Source organism: Mesocricetus auratus, unplaced genomic scaffold (genome assembly GCF_017639785.1).
Source record: "Mesocricetus auratus isolate SY011 unplaced genomic scaffold, BCM_Maur_2.0 Super-Scaffold_100676, whole genome shotgun sequence".
NCBI lineage: Eukaryota > Metazoa > Chordata > Mammalia > Rodentia > Cricetidae > Mesocricetus > Mesocricetus auratus.
In genome coordinates, this window is record NW_024429266.1 from 6281125 (window position 1) to 6295774 (window position 14650).

The 14650-nt window shown below is 42.4% G+C and overlaps 1 protein-coding gene across 1 annotated transcript in view; it reads right to left on the minus strand.

Moving 5' to 3' along the window:
* Window positions 1-14650, minus strand: part of Ush2a (usherin) — a 644634-nt gene that overhangs the window by 507409 nt on the left and 122575 nt on the right. Inside the window, 2 exon segments of the mRNA XM_040738771.1 lie at window positions 6208-6282; window positions 6284-6377. Of these exon segments, the coding sequence (XP_040594705.1) occupies window positions 6208-6282; window positions 6284-6377 (169 nt within the window).

Genomic DNA, 14650 nt, shown 5'->3' on the forward strand with positions numbered 1-14650 from the left:
AAATGACGCCAAATGACTTTCTTTTTGCTTTTAAATATCAAGACGCAATTATTTCCTATACTGAATGTCACTATACATATATACTATAAATTAACTTTTTTGAGAAATACAAGAATGTTTTCTTTTAGTTTCTTTGAGATGGGGCTTCATGTAGTTCACGCTGGCCTTGACCTTACTATGTAGAAGAGGTTGGCCAGGATTTTAATCATCCTTGATTTTCTTGCTTCTATCTCCCCAAGTGATAGGATTACAGGCATACACCACCATAGTTGCATGATAAAATTTTCTTACACCACATAAAACCCATATAGTTTAGTCAGTTCACTCATTTTAAAAACAGATAATGTTGGTGCTGTATAATGACAGCAAGCAGAAGTCAGCAGAGTCATCCACGAAGACTATCATTCATAAAAGAAACAGGAGTCATAAAAGAGAGAAAGTCCATTTGCTCCCCTCTCCCTGATGAGCAAACACACTGGAGCAATTCTCATGTCACAGTTTGAAGCACTTTCCCTCTATGACCTTGTGTGAGAGAAGGTCTCTTTTCTAATGGCTGCCATGTTAAAGTGAAAAGAGATTGCAGGATTCATCAGTGAAATGGGAGGGTCAGCTCTCATCACAAGCTTCCCAAGTGACTGCTTCCAAAAACTACAAATGTTATCGTGGGAAGATTTATCCTGATTATTTCTTCCATTAAACAAAACCATTCTTTATGTAAGCATTCCCATAGTATATGTGTGGCATACGTGTGTATGTGTGCATGTGTGGACAGATGCCCGAGTGGGAATATCTGACATCCTACTCAATCAGTCTCTAGCCTATTCACTTGAGACCAGGGCCTCTCCTAAAACTTGAAGCTAGACTGGTGCCATTAAGCTCCAGTAACTCTCCTGGTCCCTCTCTTGCATAGCATCACCTGTGTGCAAATGAACACACCTGGCTTTCTACATGGGTTCTTGAGGTTGTAGCACACATCCTAGTGTTTGACCAGCAGGCTTTGTTACATGGTGAGCCAGGACTGGGAGCTTCATTCTCTATTCTTTGTAGAGAGGCTGCAACAGCTTGTTCCAGTGTTAGCATATGGATTATGTCCTATCATGTCCAGACTGAAAGGCTCTAGATCCCATTAGGACACCATCTATTTGGAGAGACACACACAAGGCCACTTACCTGTTCAGTCCAGAGGATGAGGGCATGCCACATGCTAGTGTTAAGATCACACAACTAGTGTACAGGGCACAGACCTAAAGAGGTGACCACACACTCAACAAGAGCAAATGATAGATAGTGTGGTGGCTGATGTCAAGCACAGATCTGGGTCAGTGGAGAGGCATGTTACATAGGAGGAAACAGCAAAGCAGAGAGCCAGTCAGAGAAGTAGGGTCTTGGACACCAAGGGAAGAGATTATTTTACTAATAATAACAATTAAACCAAAGATGCACTAAAAAAGATGAGTGAGAACAGCAAACAGAAGTCAGTGTTTCTCTTGTCTTTGATCAAAGCCATCTATGACGCCTCTCATCTTCCAGAGACAATGAAACACCCTGGAGTTGTTTTTTAATTGTGTAACAATAGAAATAGAATTTCTAGTCCTGTGTATCAGGTCAACCTTCAAATTAGACATTAAAAAAATAAACAAAACGTTTCTCCCAGGGTTTTTTTGTTTTGTTAGTTTTTAGTTCAGGCATGATAATGACAGGACTCTACAAACAAGGGTTATCTGGCTATCCCCCTCTTGTCTGATACTTACCTCTTTACTCACATACCGTCAGTCTCAAGAGGTGCAGGTACTTACTCATTGGCCTGGCACAGCCCAGAGCAGGCTACAGTCTCTGGCCTTGCCTACATTCAAAGTCATACTTCCAGGATGCTGTCTTTGGTCTCCCTTGTGTTCAGAGTTGACCCTCCATTTGTGGAAAAACTTCCTGGCTTCCTACTGTGATCTCTGTCCTTCAAGAGATTCTTTCTCAGTAACAGTTCCAGATGTCTCAGGCCTGCCTCTATTCCAGCTACTTTCTTAGTCTCTGTGCAGCCCAGAGGAACCTTGCATGTTTCCTCCATCCAGGACTTTTCAGGATTCCACGTGATACTTTTCACAGATGTTAAGAGCGATCACTCCATTTCTCTTCTTTGTTATCCTAATCAGACCCCAACCTCATAAACTCTAAGAGGCTTAGATATCAGAAAGATACCTCAAGCCATAAAGCTAATCTTGGCTAGATTGCCTGTCCCCATTCAGATTTGCTAGGTCTAAATTGTGTATCAGCACACCAGCCTCCACACAACTGCAGGTGATCCATGTCACCCTTCAACAGGTCTCCTAGATCCTTCTAATATAATTCATGCATAAGAAGCATCACAGACACTTCTGTCATCCCCTCCAGGGAAACCCTATTCTCTATCTTCCCTTAACCTTTGTTTACCTATTCTTTTTGTTACATAATTTGATAGAGATAAGAGTTCCAAGAGTTGTTTAGGGAATTATGGATGTCACTTAGTGGTAGAGCACTTGAGTAACACACAGAGGACCATATGTTCCACTCTGACACTAGCAAAAAACCAAGTGTGTTAGTCCATGGTGTCTGTGTTATGTGGGTTTGGCTACTGTATGCACAAAGTATGGGGGATGAGGAACAGATGGAAAGATATGACTAGGAAGAAGCAAGAAAAGTATTCTTAAATATGAGCAAGCAGAAAACTGAGAAATCAAACAATAATGTCCAGACCTTATAGAGCAGGGTAAAGCCATGGGAAGGAGCTAGCAATGAGAAGATGACAGGGTATCTATCTGTGTGCAGTGAGGAGATAGTGTATCAGTGTGCAGTGAGGAGATGACAGTGTATGTGTGTGCAGTGAGGAGATGACAGTGAATCTATCTGTGTGCAGTGAGGAGATGACAGTGTATGTGTGTGCAGTGAGGAGATGACAGGTTATCTATCTGTGTGCAGTGAGGAGATGACAGGGTATTTATCTGTGTGCAGTGAGGAGATGACAGTGTATCTGTGTGCAGTGAGGAGATGACAGGGTATCTATCTGTGTGCAGTGAGGAGATGACAGGGTGTTTATCTGTGTGCAGTGAGGAGATGACAGTGTATCTGAGTGCAGTGAGGAGATGACAGTGTATCTGTGTGCAATGAGATGACAGGGTATCTGTGCGCAGTGAGGAGATGACAGTGTATCTGTGTGCAGTGAGGAGATGACAGTGTATCTATCTGTGTGCAGTGAGGAGATGACAGTGTATCTATCTGTGTGCAGTGAGGAGATGACAGCATATCTGTGTGCAGTGAGGAGATGACAGTGTATCTATCTGTGTGCAGTGAGGAGATGACAGTGTATCTATCTGTGGGCAGTGAGGAGATGACAGGGTATCTATCAGTGTGCAGTGAGGAGATGGCAGTGTATCTATCTGTGTGCAGTGAGGAGATGACAGCATATCTATCTGTGTGCAGTGAGGAGATGACAGTGTATCTATCTGTGTGCAGTGAGGAGATGACAGTGTATCTATCTGTGTGCAGTGAGGAGATGACAGTGTATCTGTGTGCAGTGAGGAGATGACAGGGTATCTATCTGTGTGCAGTGAGGAGATGATAGTGTATCTATCTGTGTGCAGTGAGGAGATGACAGGGTATCTGTGTGCAGTGAGGAGATGACAGTGTATCATCTGTGTGCAGTGAGGAGATGACAGCGTATCTATCTGTGTGCAGTGAGGAGATGACAGTGTATCTATCTGTGTGCAGTGAGGAGATGGCAGTGTATCTGTGTGCAGTGAGGAGATGACAGTGTATCTGTGTGCAGTGAGGAGATGACAGCGTATCTATCTGTGTGCAGTGAGGAGATGGCAGTGTATCTATCTGTGTGCAGTGAGGAGATGACCGGGTATCTGTGTGCAGTTTTACCCAGTGAAGAGGCAATTGTTAAGTTAGAGTGAAAATTTGAAGAAGCAAGATTCAGAAGGGAGGATGGGAGATAAAGATGAGAATGCAAGGGGAAAAAAACAAAACTCAGGAAGGGCTCGTACTCAAAATAGGCCATTAAAATATTGTTTTCTTCTATGACTAGATAAAAATTAAGAATGTATAAAAAAGAAGACAGATTGGAGGGGGAGTGACAATCTGGAGACATCTGTTTCTGTTGCCATTTCATCTGAACAGCAGAGGGCTGGATAATCTTCCAGGAGGGGACCAGGAAGCTGAAGCCCAAGCTGAGGCTACCATATGAAGTAGTTTGAAACCAGGGTGACGAGAAGCACATGCAAGATGAAAACTATGGGTCCAGCCAGCACAAGCTCACCCTCAGTCCAGTCAGCCCAGGGCAGCTGCAGGAGGACCACCTCTAGGCCTGACCGACAGCCCTGCAGAAGGGAGAGAGCTCCCTAGCAGGTGATTTTGTCCCAGCATAGGAGAAGGCCATGAAGATGGCACAGTTCATCAACATAGGGCTGGGCAGTGATACCAGCACAGGTTAAGTGATCATTCTGGGATGACAGGGTTGGAATGATGGCATCTACTCATAGCACAGCATTTCTGGAATCAGGACTATTTGAGACATAGAAAGAGTAGGCCAATACTAGACACAGAAGAAAGTCAGCAGTAATGGGAATTTTCATAGTTTTGAATTACTGATGGACATTAGAGATGAAAGAAGAAATGTATATCCCTACATTAGCTTTTCATCACTATAACAAATGCCCCAGACAACTTACAGAGACACAAGTTTTATCTTAGCTCAAGGCTTCAAAGGTTACTTCCCACTGGCTATGGGGCCTACAGTGACACATCGTCCTAACACACTATGGCAGAGGGGTGTGAGGCAGTAGAACACTCACCCTATGTCTAGTAAATGAAAAAGACAGAGAGGAAGGGGCCACCATCTCTCTCAAGGGATGACTACCTGCCACGGGGTCCTAACTGTTTAAAGTCCCACCATGTTACCAAGGCACCAAGGTAGGGTCAAGCCTTTAAAATATAAGTCTTCAGAACCAAACTACAGCAATACTCCAAGTACTCCATGAATGAAACTCAGAAGAATAAATATGAAAGCCCTTTGGATGTAGGGAAAAAGTTTTCTTCTTAAAGAATAACGTGTGGTTTTATCAAGGTTGTTCTTTCTCTGAGTCAATATAAGAAGAGTCAGCTGATATGCAGATACATTCAACTTAATTTGTATAAAACTTGCTATGAATCATCTTCCTTTAAAATCCATTCTCCTCTAGACCCTCCCTCTCCTGTGTCTTCTCCATTCCACCAACTACCAGTTTCACTTGATTCAAAGTTTTAAATGACCTCATTGTCTTCTGATACGGTAGGCTATGTGGTCTTGATGTCTCCTTCTACACCTCATAAGCTGATGTTAACATTTCCATCTATGTTCTATCCCAGAGACTCCAACTTGGTACTAGCCAGACATCCTGTGGAGTGACAAATGACAGAACACTCTTCTGTAAGCAGGTATGGGTCCTGGAACAAGCGGAGGTAGGAGGTGTGAAGAGTATCAATAGAGAAAGAAAAAGAGAGCAGGATTTTACCCCACCAAAAGCAGCCTTGAATATAACAACATTCAAGGGTAGAGATTATGATAGACTGAAGAGAATAATGTCTTTCTTTTAAAAAAATTGGGGGCAAGGAGGTAGTTCAGTTGATTAAGTACTTGCTATACAAATATTAGGAATTCAATTTGAGACTCAGAAACCCCACACAAAAGACAGGCATGGCAGCATAAAGTTATAGTTCCATGTAGGTCTCCAGTACAGCCTAGCTTAACAGACAAGTTCTAAACCAGTTGGAGAATCTTTATTATAAATGCGATCTCCTTGGTGCAACACCCAGGTAGACATCCGACTTCTACCTGCAGAAACATGCACTCTCTCTCTCTCTCTCTGTCTGTCTGTCTGTCTGTCTCTGTCTCCGTCTCTGTCTCTGTCTCTCTCAGACATTCATGCAGTATAAACAAATAAGACAGTGTAGACATCTCTTGATCATTGAAGGGTCTTTTTTGATGATATTGGAATAGTATCAAAGAAGTTCAGAAAGACAGGATAGAGTGATAATCACTAAGTTTAGTTGGCAGGATATCAATGAATCAAAAATATATTCACCAAGAGAACATTTTTACAGAAGTTATTATTTGAAAATTGCCAAAGTACTTGTTGATAAGGAAAACTAAAGGTAGAAATCGATGTTTTGTTATCCATATGTATAAAGATTTACCTTCCAGTCTCAGGATCAAATCCAGAGTAACCATCTTGGCATTGGTAAAGGCTCTGCCTAGTGGTTGAGGGATCACTTCCTGGTAACAGTGTAACAGATATGGCTTACTGCTCCAATTGTGTGGTATAAGCACTGCAGGCCAGTGGTGCGGCCAGGAGAAATGTAAAAGTCTAGAAATAAAGAAATTTTGTTTTCACTCTTGGTTCAGTCTTCTCTAGAAAGGATAGTGTTTAGATAGCACTCAAAACCCAAAGACTCTGAAGGGACCCCGTGTCTCACTGTAACAGTAGTCAGAGCTCTTCTTAATAAGTATATCAATTACAACAACAACAACAAAAAAAACCAACCATTCAGTCATCTACATGAAAACACTGTAGGGGGCTAGGTAGGTTTCTCAGTGATTAGTGATTCTCTCTGATCTTATAGAAGGCATGGGTTCAGTCCCAAGCACTCCCATTCAATTCATGACTGACTTAAACTCCAGGGTTAGCAGAACTAAGTGCTTCATCTGGCCTCTCTGGGCATCAGGTACCTACATGATGGACATGCATACATGGAGGCAAAAGAGTCACTCACATTTAAAATTAATCAATTTAAATTAAAACTAATTTAAGTCTATTTGAGGAACTTTCAACTAAAAACTGGCCCTCCTCTACTCAGGTAGAAATAGTTACCAAATAAGAAGTGGTGTATCCTACATACCAGAGAGATATTGGGTAAGAAGTCCAGATAAAATACAGGATTCCCAGCTAAAATTTAGTTTAACAATGATTTCATAGCAAAAAATGCACTATTTACAACTACTAAATGATGATTGTTTAAAAGTCAAACATAATTGATCATACCAAACATTGCTAAAATTCTTAACCTTTAAACTGTCTACATCACACATGCCTTACACTTTGTTCATCACCAAGACCTTCCACCCGTGTCTCCCAAGGATTTTAAATCTTCTTCCCCCTTCCCACCTGCCAATGAAGGCTGACATGAGCTTTTTCACAGCGTGCCCATGGACTGGTGTTGTTACAGAAGGACATTCACACATTAGATGAATATTAGATGCTGTTCTATCCTTCCTGTAGATAAGAAAGTGGAAGCTTAGGAAGACTGACAATCTCCCCTCAAATGCTGATCTAATGAATAACACAGGCCAGGTTCAAACACAGCCTGTCCAACTCCAGAACCCATTTTACCCAATGACGAGCCCAGACCCTCCTTGTCAATCTCCTTGACTGACAGGTTTGAACAATCTTTCCAAACGGAGATTTTTAATGTCTCTTTCCTGTATTTCAAAGTAGTTTGATGCTTATTTCCTTCATGAAAAATATCCAAACTAAATCAGACTGCTACCACGGCTTTCCACCCTGCAGTCAAGGCCTGCCTACCTCTCTGGAGTCATCTCCCAAGAGTAGCATCTCAGAGTTGCTGTTTTTCTTCTTGACTCTTTAAGGCCTTTCCGAGAGACATCAGCTCTGTCCATGGCCATGGCTTCCACCGCGTCCTCTGCTTAGTTCTTCTCTCTAAAGCCAGGTCTCCTCATTGCCATGATGAAATTTCTCTAGGCCAATGCAGACATGCCTCTGACAGCTTCACTGCATCTTGTTGACTGCCCAGAAACATAAATTAATCTAATTTTCATCAGACTGTCACCTTCATCATCTTAGTGAGTTGACATTTCCTCTACTACCCATAGCAGACTTTCACTAAACACTGATGAGGATAGAAAAGCAGACACAAGGAGTCAGTGAGTTCCACAAGTACTACACTCAGAAAATATGTACACACACACACACACACACACACACACACACACTCAGCTTAAAGATTTTCCTTTTATTTCATAAGTATCATCCTTTTCTTATGTCAAAAGTAAAGAAAAATTGGGACTCACAATCACATTGGAGTTCTTTAAAGTCTTCTGGACGACAGCAAGGACAAAGTGAAAAGGGCCTTAGACATTTGAGTGCAGACATGTGAAACATAAAGGTTCTTGGTGTAGTGTGATGTAAATACTTGTGTATGCACACATGCACACACCTACTGAGATACACACACAAACACACCAAACATGCTACCAGGAATTAAACTGTGGCAACAGGAAGAGGGATCATAGAAACCATCTGTTGAGTAAATCTGTGGAAGATGAAACTTGTAGAAATGCTATGATCATTAAGTTTTGTGGTATATTAGTCTTAGTGAAAAGAATAAGCAAGAAGACAAAGCCCCTACTGTGTTGTCTGTTCTATCAGGAAAGTAGAGCATAACTGGGAATTGTCACAAATACTTGAGGATCTAGCTAAAAAGAAGCCATCACCCTAGATTACTAAATTAGTCTGGTTTCCTTGTCCTATGTCCTAACTATGCTCTTAGCCTCAAAAATGGGGAAAATTGTGTTCAACAAGAGTGAAAGGAATAAATTGCAAGATCTAGAACAGCCAGGCACATGGCATGAACAGCATCACTTTCAGATTAATTTACAGCCAGACTACATGATTATTTCTCTATTTGTTCTTATATCTACTTGCAGGAATAGATTGTAGCCACATCAGCTAATACCTGTTCACCTATCTGGCTCACCACATGGTCCAAGCCACAGATCCCAAAATCTTGTCTTTGGTATCTAAGGAAGGTACCTGACTCCCTAAGTTCATGAGGATGGTATCATGAAGGGACTAACAGCTCTCCAATTTGCATGGATTACCCATTAGCACAGATACTTAAAATTAATTTGGACTTATTGCAATAGCTTTGAGTCACAGAAAATTCTCGAACAATTAAGGATCATTTTTTTGCAAGAAGTATTACTTAAGCTAAGTCTGGGTATATGAATGGGGGTGCATTTTTGGTATGTAAGATTGGGTAGTTCAAACATTAGAGCGTAAGGAACTGCGTAGAAAAAATATTAGAAATGCAGGAAACAACAACCATGGAACAAAGCACGAAAACTCACAAGAGCACCGAGGATGCGGCAGGGTGGGGCTTCCAGGGAGCAGCCATGGTGGACTGAGCTGTGAAGCCAGGGCTCCAATTCTCCAGAGCTCCATTATAAAGCGTAGTCCCACCAGTATTTTAGTTGTCCTATTTTTAAGCAGTTCAATTAGGATGACGCAGGGAACTTCCTGCTCACCGACTGCTTGTCACCTCACCTGAATGTGCCTAATTCTAGACCATTACCTCTCCTCTGATGGCTTCCAACTATAGAAAACAACATTTCCCTCCCCCCCCCCTGCTTAAACTTCCACTCTCAAGTGTGGCTTAATGATAACTGACCTTAATTTCTTCTCCTACTCAATGCATCTCTGACCTCACTCCATTAGCTCAGCTTCATGGTCCACAGCCTTACATCCGTATCATTTTAACAGATATTTCTGAGATTGTTTTCCCTCGCAAATGTCTTTATACTGCCTTCTTAAACACCGCCATCAGGCCAGCGTGCTCTCTTTGTTTTATGTGGGGCTGAGAGTTTGCAGGCACAAAACTGGCCTCGTAAAGCATTTCATTTCCCCTCTTATTTCAGCCAATCCTCGGTCCTGAGCAATGCAAACCTCAGAGAGAAGGCAAGGTGTCTTCCAGCTCAAGGAGAGCAGACCTCATATCATAACCCTCCTGTACCTGGAAGGGCCTTACAGGACCCACAGAGCACTGCATTATTAGCAAGACCGTGGGTATCATCTCCTGTTGTGGCTATTTGCACAGCACAGCACCTATCCTGGGCATAAACGAGAGCCCATTTCCTAGCAATATCCCTCCTGGGGACCATGAACAACTAGGTTTTGCTAAGGTCTTGAAATGGGAGAAAGAAAACAAACTTAACCTGTGGGCCATGTTCAGAAAAGGAGGGCAGAGCGTGGCTTGGCACTCATTAGAGGCCATTAGGAGACTGTACTCTGCACCTTAAACCGCAGACAGGATGCCGCTCACCAAAGGAATCTGTGTCGGGAAGGACTCGATTATCAGGGTGTCTGGATGCAGTGGGAACAGCAGTTTCAAATCAGGATACTAACGCTTCCCTTTGTTTTGGTGTTTCTAATAAAAATACTGCTGAGGGCATTTTCCATACCTTTGACCCCATGTTCACGGGAGTGCAAACACACCACCACTCATCCCACTGTTATTTGAGGCGATTGGTGCTCTTGTTAAATTAGATTTGCTGAAAATGTTCTACGTTTGGCTCCTCTTTTGGCAACTGTCCACTCCTCTGCTGCCTTGCCAACTGTTATATACTCTTAAAACAAAGCTCAGATCTTGTCTATTAAATGATCTATGGCCCTATCCTTCAAGAATCCACCGGTTTCTTGTACATGACATGTCCCTTGTACTTAACACAAACCAGATTCCTTTGTATATCTGTGATTTTATGTCTTAAAGCAGCCCAGGGCCTGGTGTATAGTACCATATTAAATGGATGTGCCAACAGACATAATAGACACAGCAATGAAATGGGTAGATAACTCTACAGGCAGAGGGAAGAAGGATGGGTTGGTGGTTGGATCAGTGTCTGTGGTTCCTTAAAGCATGAAGTGATTTCTTTCCCTAAGAGAGGGAAAATGGTAATATAAGTCTGTGAGTCAGAAGAGTGACTTGTCAGAATGGTCCAGCCTATCACTGAATGTAGAAGGGGACGTGAAAGAATTGGCAAAACGAATAGAAAATGTAGCTTTCCACAAATCATCTGACAGATCAAAGGAGAGATTTCAAATGTCAGCCCTCAATGAAATCCCTCTTTTAGAATAGGGGCATGGTACAATACGACTCACCAAGCTTTCTGCTGGACTCTCTTTTATACAAGCTCAGCTTCCTTACCTGTGTGAACCTCTGGGAAGGCTCGTGGAAGCTTGCTCAATTTTTACACACACTCCCCCCTCCACCTTTTAAAGGCAGCAGCTCACTATGTAGCCCTAGCTGGCTTGGTTCTCACTACGTAGACCAGGTTAGTCTGGAACTCACAGACGACTGCCTGTCTCTGCCTTCCCAGTGTTGGGATTCACGGTGTGCACCATCATGCCTAGCCATAGCATCTGTTCTAAGCATCAAACACAAAATTACTGAAAAAAAGAAACCAAAATTTCTGTTAAAATCTAGGAGATTATAATGATTTCACATGCATATATATTATCAAACTTTTATATTCTGGTTTATTCTCCTGCGTTCCAGTATTTATCAAATGCACACTTCAGAGTACCTTCCCTGCGCCACAGAGACAATCTATAAATTCCTCCCACTTAGCTTATATAGATAATCCTGTTTCTAGAGCCTGCTGTTCAGTTCTTCCTCATCTACTGAGCCAGGCAGCCCAGTACAGTGTTATTTTCTTTTTCATGCCTATTACTTGGATTTTCCATGACAAATGAGAAATCCCAGGGCCTGAAGGGATAAGCCAGAATCACATGTCGAAGGGAAGTTGAAGATGAGGGAAGGTTACAGATATTTGCAGCTATATGTATTTTAAAGCCAGAATCACATGTTGAGGGCAATTTGAAGATGAGGGAAGGTTATAGATATTTGCAAGTATATGTATTTTAAAGTACCCTCAAGTGATTATTTAATGAATATTTGAGACAATTTATTTTTTTAATGTTCCATAGTTTGAGGGCATGAATTCTCAGGTCAGGTTCTTGAGGGCTTGTAAATGCCTCCTCTATTGTTAGATTCTACTCTCTTTGCCTAGCCAGGAGGGCAGAGAATGAACCCTCCATCATAGAAATATTATGCATATTACTTGGGACGTCACAGCAACACTCCAAGGCAGAGCTGGACACTCAGTAAACACTCAGCAATTATTCTGCACTACCATTATTGAAACTGTTATTATGATGTTTCCACAGAAATGAGATCAGATCTTCCTTTCTAAATTGAAGTTGAAGTAATGACTCCCCTCTTCCCTCTTCCCTCCTCCCACATATTTCAAGGAGTTTAGCCCAAATTCTCTAATGTAAGATGATTTTCTGGCAATTTGTCATGAAAGAGATGACTGTCCTGAGACTAATTTCTGGCTGGGAAAAATGCGTTGACTTCAAAGGACTTTGTTGTTGTTTTTGTTTTTTTACTGAAACCCGGGCACGGCTGGATCTCAACACCTACTGATGCACTGATGTTCACTAGAACGTCTGCCACCTAGTTGCAGTTCCATCAGCAAGGTCTTTGTAAGCTTCTGGTTTATGAGTCCATCACTTAGCCAGGAGGATGTGCTTCCTAATGTACCAGGACTCTTTGTTTCACTCTCTAATAGTCTATGTGACTTACAAAATAAGAGGCAAAAGTAAGTACTGAGGGAAGCATGAAGCATTGTTCTATTAGGACACAACATGTCACAAGAGGCCGTTTCCTTTATAAATTAGGCTTTATTGTATTTCAGAGCTGCAGCGCCCTCAATAAACCCTCTCTGCCTCTGGTTCTCAAGGACAAGGGAGGGTCACTAGCCCAGGATGGCTTGACATCCTCCTCTGCCTTTCTTGGCCTGGCCTCTGATTAAGCACAGCTGCTGAATGGTACGAGGTCACCCAGAGCTGGAGGAAAAAAAACCCAGGGAAACCTATTTAGTGCTGTATTTATTAGTGTGGGTATGTGTACGTTCATCTTTATACACACAGTACAAATAATTTTAAATTAAAGCATTTTGAAAATACTTAATGGAGGTTAAGCAGCATTTTTAACCTCTGCTCAAGTTATTGAATGGCGTATTAAAACCAACGTGGCTCCAACGTGCCTTCCAGTGCACATTGCTGTGTTAACAAATTGCCTATAAATTTCAGCTGAATTAAGCCCATTCCTTGTACGTCTGTACTATGGTTAGGTTAATAATACATGAGATTTCATTACACAAACCTTCCTCGATGATGCTTTTTAAGAAAGTGGGGCAGGAATGTACACGGGGCCCTCTAACACAGGCCGATTGATATTTATAGTCACAGAAGAGAAACAGGCAAGGTCTTCAGGCTTGTGAGAGTGTGGTCTCCTGGCTGAGCTCTGTGTCCTGTTGCAGGCACACATCCATGTGCACCCCTGCCCTATGATTTGGGGTCTTGGGCTCACAGCTGTACAGAAGAAAGTAGGAGAGCCCAGAAACAGCTGCTGGTGAATATGTCTACTTCATAGAAGGGGCTATGTTCTCCAAGGAAGTTTCATTGTAAAACACACACACACACACACACACACACACACACACACACACAAAACATAAAAAAACCAAAACCAAACCAATAAAACAAAGTAGAAATTCTGAAGTCAGAAGATGGAAAAACCTATAATCACCCCAATTACAATTTGCTCCATTTTCAGGGTATGCATATGTGAACACTACCTCTTGTTTTATTTCAGAAAATGCTCATTACTGGAGCTATCATTCCTCCTCGCATATAGGAAAATGATCATCTTGGAGGATAAGGACATTTCCACAGGCCTTTGCTGTTCCCAAGCCTAAAAATAAGCAAAGGCAACTGAGATATTTTTACACATAATTACTCATTCAATAAATATTTATGGATCACCGTTTACAGAGGTGCTGTGCCATACGCCTGAGTGAGAGAGGTGGGCGACAGTGCAGAGTCTCAGTGGGGTTAGTTGGCTGGAGAGACACTAACACAGTCAGGGAAGCCCTGGCAGTGGAGGCTGTGCAGTCACAAACGTCCTGGGTCGCTATGCGGGCAAGCCAGGGGAGGGTAGGTTGACAAGACCTGACTGACTTTTGGGAAGCTCCTGTCTCTAGGATGGGAAGTCCTTGAAGAAGGATAAAGCAGAGAATGGGGACTTCGGGATTACACTTGGGTAGCCCGGGAAAAAGTAGCTGAGACTACAGAGGAGTAAGTGTGCGTGTTAAGAAGTGGTCAAAATCTAGATCCACTGCGAGGCGAAGCCCTCAGGACTGATTGTGATGGATGAGTCGGAGCTCTGGGAGAAAGAGGAGACAAGTCTGGTTATAATGATATGACATGACAAGATTACAGCCCAGAAAATGCAGGGCAGCGCTGCCAGTTAAACATGGTAGACTGAGCAATCTTTCCTTCCCCCAAATCCCCCCCAAATGAAATTATTTTTTGAAAAAGGGAATAGCAGTCAATAACAGACATCTGAGAGGAAAAATTTAGGGATGTCAGTAGAAAATCCACAGTAAGCGTATCGATTGAGCTCACACAAACCAGGAAAGTATCGGCTTCAAAGCCACAGAAAACACTCCAGTCAGAAAACGGGTGTGGTTTATTCCTTCCCCAAAGAGGAGGCTGTTGCTCTCACATTTTCAGAGAAGATCAGGAGGGCTAGCTACAGTAGTTAAACCTGAGAGAGGAAGGACTCCTCAGAGCAGGTGTGGGGAGCTGCATCAATCAGAAAGACCACAGAAAGGCTGCCTGTGATGGATAATTGTATGTCTCAACTTGGGCAGCCTTGGAGTACAGTTACTTGGTCAAATACCCAGTATCGATATTGCAGTGAATCTATTGGGTAGATC